The 5,000-nt window shown below is 50.3% G+C and overlaps 1 protein-coding gene across 1 annotated transcript in view; it reads right to left on the reverse strand.

Annotated features, from left to right (window-relative positions):
- The window catches only part of tg (thyroglobulin), a 14,492-nt gene that overhangs the window by 6,002 nt on the left and 3,490 nt on the right, over positions 1-5,000 (reverse strand). Inside the window, exons 10-25 of the mRNA XM_076138404.1 lie at positions 4,969-5,000; positions 4,738-4,885; positions 4,148-4,300; positions 3,930-4,073; positions 3,674-3,838; positions 3,457-3,561; positions 3,222-3,337; positions 2,399-2,509; positions 1,718-1,883; positions 1,515-1,634; positions 1,322-1,399; positions 1,150-1,218; positions 838-975; positions 571-747; positions 288-402; positions 31-110 (exon numbers count right to left, since the gene is read on the reverse strand). The exon at positions 4,969-5,000 is cut by the window's right edge and continues 96 nt beyond it. Of these exons, the coding sequence (XP_075994519.1) occupies positions 31-110; positions 288-402; positions 571-747; positions 838-975; positions 1,150-1,218; positions 1,322-1,399; positions 1,515-1,634; positions 1,718-1,883; positions 2,399-2,509; positions 3,222-3,337; positions 3,457-3,561; positions 3,674-3,838; positions 3,930-4,073; positions 4,148-4,300; positions 4,738-4,885; positions 4,969-5,000 (1,917 nt within the window). The remainder of the gene's footprint in view (positions 1-30; positions 111-287; positions 403-570; positions 748-837; positions 976-1,149; positions 1,219-1,321; positions 1,400-1,514; positions 1,635-1,717; positions 1,884-2,398; positions 2,510-3,221; positions 3,338-3,456; positions 3,562-3,673; positions 3,839-3,929; positions 4,074-4,147; positions 4,301-4,737; positions 4,886-4,968) is intronic.

The following is a 5,000-nucleotide window of genomic DNA, read 5'->3' on the forward strand; positions in this document are numbered from 1 at the left end:
TGTTAGAATTCTCTTTGTCATCTCAGTTACCTGATGATTTGGTGTCTCGGACAAAGCCGATACCACGGCAACAAGGATCCTCATCACACCGTCGCTCACACGCCATGAAGCTGAACCATTAAAGTTTACACTGAATTTGACTTTAAAAGTAAAAATCACTGTAAAAGAACTTTATGATCCTAATAATAACAATAACAACAGAACGAACGTAACATTTGAGGATTTCATTTCTCAAAATGTGTGTGTGTGTGTGTGTGTGTGTGTGTGTTTGTGTGTGTGTGTGTTACCCCTCAGACAGTGGTGTGTTTTCACTCAAACTGATTCGGCTACGGACCGAATATGCAACCATCTTCTGGAAGGAAATTCTGTCATAGAAACTCTTCACAGGTCCGGACAGGTCAGCTAGCACACACACACACACACACACACACACACACACACACACACACACATTATTATTGCTGACCCTACATGCTCCACCTGATCTTTCAGCCCCTTCACCTCTGTTCTCTATGACATCGTTCATGATTCTGAGGTGATGGTGACCAATAAGATGAAGGTTAGGCTCACTCTTCTTCATGTAGGTGTTGTTGGGCCTGGTGTCCAGCAGGGGGCGGCAGGGCTTTCTGAGCGGCTTGTCGTAGGCTCCACACACTCTGCTGTCTGACATCAACACGCAGCTGAAGAAGCCCTCTGAGTCGCCGTCCCTCAGGTCGGCCAGTGAGCACTGCAGCTCCGCCTCACAGCCTGACACACACACACACACACACACTCACACTCACTCACTGACACTCCTGCACACAGAAAACTAACACACACATCGTTTCTGTGACATACGTGTGAGACACCAGAGCAGTGCATTCTGGGAGTTGTAGTTCTTTTTGTTGAGCCAGAAGTTCAGAGCAGGAAGTTTCCTCTGAGGATCCACGAGGACGTCGTCCTCTGACAGAGCCTCGAACTTGAGCTGGACTGAGGCTACACACGCACACACACACACACCCACACACACACACACACACACACACACACACACACACGCGCACGCACGCACGCACGCACGCACGCACGCACACACACATTCAGAAACACAGTTACATACTTCTATCTTTATTATGTTAACCCTTCCTGTGACACAGAGATGATACCAACCATCCAGAGGAGCCCCGGGCTCTGCTGGAGGACAGGAAGCAGCAGCAGACACAGGAGCGGGAGCTGAGCCTGACAAAGAACACAAACACAAACTGACACCATCATATTAACTTAACACAGATGTGTTTTACATGAAGGCTTCAGTAAGGCCCAGAGGTCAGAGGTCAGGTACCAGTCTTCAGATAGACGGCTTGGAAGCTGATGATGGACTCCTCCATGTTTTCACTGTCAGCAGGCAGAGACGAATCAGCTGCACACAACCACAACAACAACAACAACAACAACACGTCAGCATCTGCATCCTGCTGCTAACATGTCAGTCAGTCAGACAGACAGACAGACAGACAGACAGACAGTTGTCTTACTAATGTTGAACTTTTGTCCTCCACAGATGCGATTGGCTTTGCCCTGACCAATCATGTCCCAGTCCTGGTCTCCACACATGAGGACTGATGGATTTCTCAGCAAACCACAGAGCAAAGTCCCTGAGGGGGCGGGGCAGAGGGAGAATGAGACGAGCTCCAGATGTGGTCACACAATCACTCAGTCTGTCTCCATGGTGACATACCTCCGTCCAGGTCGTTCCGGTTCAGGATGAAGCCGTCGCAGCAGGAGTTCTGGCTGCAGCCTTCCAGACAGAATCTGTGAGCGTCAGTCAGCGACGCCTCCCTGAACACCAGCGTCCGGAAAACCTCCGACACAACCTTCATCATCCTCATCTTCACAAAGCTCTGCTGCTGATGCTGCATGGAAAGCTCCGCCCCTGACACACACACACACACACCTGTGACACTCCCATGTCGTCACCAAGCGACAGCTGCTCCGCAGAGCCAGGTGCATTATGGTCCGTCAACTACACACTTGGAGATGGAGGATCAGGACAGGAAGTATTTCCCCAGGTCAAAGGTCAATGGTCCTGGAGTTCCATGTTAATCAAGTGTGTAGGCTTGAGACTTGATTGATAAGTAGTGAGCCTGAGTCCGGTGTGTCCTCACCTCTACTCTGCTTGGATCTTTGGCTCATTTAGTCTTATGGTGCAGGGTGTGAGACAGGTTGATTGATAAGTAATGATCCTGATCAGCTGTGTAATGATTAAGTGATTCTAACTGAGTGGGACAAGATGGAGACAGGAGGACAACATGCAGTGTGAGCATGAGAGTAGGAGCAAAGCTGTTTGTCCTCAGGCTCAGGGTTTATCAGTCAGAACTTAGTGTAGGATCTGGAACTTTCTTCTGGTTGCTGTGGTTACCGTACCTTTCTTCCTGATGACGAGCAGATCTGAAGCTCCGCCTCTCAATCTCAGAGAGCAGCTTAACCAATCAAAGACCTCAGCCTGAGGATTACCCAGAAAGCCGCTGGCCTGGAGTCACAAAGACAAAAGAACTAAACCTCCCAGCATGCATTGCTGTGGTGTTGCACAGGTACGGTGTGTCACACTGATTGTTTTGTTTTGTGTGTCTGTGTGTGCGTTTTTGTGTGTGTGTGTGTGCGTGTGCGTGTGCGTGTGCGTGGGCGTGTGCGTGTGTGTGTGTGTGTGTGTGTGTGTGTGTGTGTGTGACCTGTGCTGAGGTGACACTGTGTGTGTGTGTGTGTGCGTGTGTGTGTGTGTGTGTGTGTGTGTGACCTGTGCTGAGGTGACACTGTGTGTGTGTGTGTGTGCGTGTGTGTGTGTGTGTGTGTGTGTGTGTGACCTGTGCTGAGGTGACACTGTGTGTGTGTGTGTGTGCGTGTGTGTGTGTGTGTGTGTGTGTGTGACCTGTGCTGAGGTGACACTGTGTGTGTGTGTGTGTGCGTGTGTGTGTGTGTGTGTGTGTGTGTGTGTGACCTGTGCTGCGGTGACACTGTGTGTGTGTGTGTGTGTGTGTGTGTGTGTGTGTGTGTGTCTGTGTGTGACCTGTGCTGAGGTGACACTGTGTGTGTGTGTGTGTGTGTGTGTGTGTGTGTGTGTGTGTGACCTGTGCTGAGGTGACACCGTGTGTGTGTGTGTGTGTGTGTGTGTGTGTGTGTGTGTGTGTCTGTGTGTGACCTGTGCTGAGGTGACACTGTGTGTGTGTGTGTGTGTGTGTGTATACCTTCTGGGAGGTGTTGCAGTGTGTGTTCAGAGTGTGTGTGCTGTAAAGTTCACACTTGGTGTGTTTGTCCTCAGTGTAGAGCGCCACATGGAGGCAGGACGGCTCCACTGCACACGCTGCAGTCAACAACACAACAACACACACATGAATACACACATACCGCTCTGAGAACAGTGGTGAGTGAGTGTGTGTGTGTGTGTGTGTGTGTATGAGAGAGAGAGAGAGAGAGAGAGACCTTTGACACATGCACTGAGGTCAGAGGTCATCATCTGTAGAACTTCAGTGTCTTTGGCTCCAACAAGAAGCTCTGAAGGTGAAGCAGCCTGAAACCTGCTGAGAACTGTTACACACACACACACACACACACACACACACACACACACATACAAACACACGTCAGATTTATACTGCAGTAACAAATAACCTGCTCTCTGATTGGCTGCTGTCTTTACCTGAGCACTCCTCATCAGTCAGGGTCATGTTGCTGGCTGTCCACTCAAGCTCCGCCCCCTCGCTACTGACACACCTCCACCTGCCAGACAGGATGTCAGGCTGAGCTAACAGGAAGTCACCTCCTTCTGAACACCTCAAGCCCCGCCTCTGGCACTCTGTCACACCTGATCACACACACACAAACACACACAGTGATGGTGGCGCTGTAATCAGAGGAGACAAACCTGATCAATAAACTAAACTAAACCAGCTCACATTGATCCACAGATGATGATCCAATGTGGGAGGAGCCTGTGGGACACTTGTTGCAGGAGTCCCGCCCCTCCTCATCCTGATAGGTTCCCTGAGGACAGAGAAGACACGCCCCCTCGCTGGAGAACGTCCCAGCAGGACAAATGACTGGAGAGACAGAGAGACATGTTGAGATGAGAGAGGTCACATGTTTGTATGGATCAAACCGCTCACACACTTACTGCAGCCTTCGCCGGCGCCGTCTAGCTGGTAACCTGGTAGACAGCTAAAGCTAGGTGTTGTCATGGAAACCAGTTTGGGCTCTGATCCCAGCACGATCTGATCCAAAAGCTCCCGCACGCCATCCAGCAGGCGGGAGGCATTCAGGTACGACGCTGACACAGAAACACAGTCAACATGAGTCCAGAGCCACAATCCACTTTCCTGCTTTGCTTCCATGTTAAAGTCCTTCCCCTCTGACCTCTGACCTCTGTGGGGATGTTTGTGCTTCTCTTCAGCTGTGGACCGTGACTGATCCACATTTCCCAAATTTTGGGAAAACAAACATACAAACTCGAGGCGTGAAAATTCAGAACAGAACGGATGATGTCATAGTAAAGCTTCATGGATGATGTCATACTGAAGCTCATGGATGATGTCATAGTAAAGCTTCATGGATGATGTCTTACTGAAGCTCATGGATGATGTCATACTGAATAGACTTTAGATGTAACATGATTATGATGTAATGGTATTGAGGATGAGCCTGATGGTAATAACGCTTCATCTGTATCTGAGTCAGGAGGTCAGAGGTCAGAGGTCACATCCTCACCAATGTCCTGGAGGTCAGGGAGCTCAGATGCTGGGAAGTGAGACACGGAGGCCGTCCACCTGAGTGTTACCATGACGACCTGACCGTCACACTGCAGACGCACAGAGGAGTCATCACAGAGCGACACAGAGCGGCCAGACAGAGGGAGCTGCACACACAAACCGGGTCAGAGTGGATCAGCACCTATGATGCAGGTGTGTGTATGTGTGTGTGTGTGTGTGTGGAGTGTACCTGCACAGAGCAGAGCCCCCTGCTGGTCATGG

The sequence above is a fragment of the Genypterus blacodes genome, unplaced genomic scaffold (genome assembly GCF_046128005.1).
Source record: "Genypterus blacodes isolate CSIRO-AG114 ecotype Tasmania unplaced genomic scaffold, CSIRO-AGI_Gbla_v1 ptg000366l_1, whole genome shotgun sequence".
Lineage (NCBI taxonomy): Eukaryota > Metazoa > Chordata > Actinopteri > Ophidiiformes > Ophidiidae > Genypterus > Genypterus blacodes.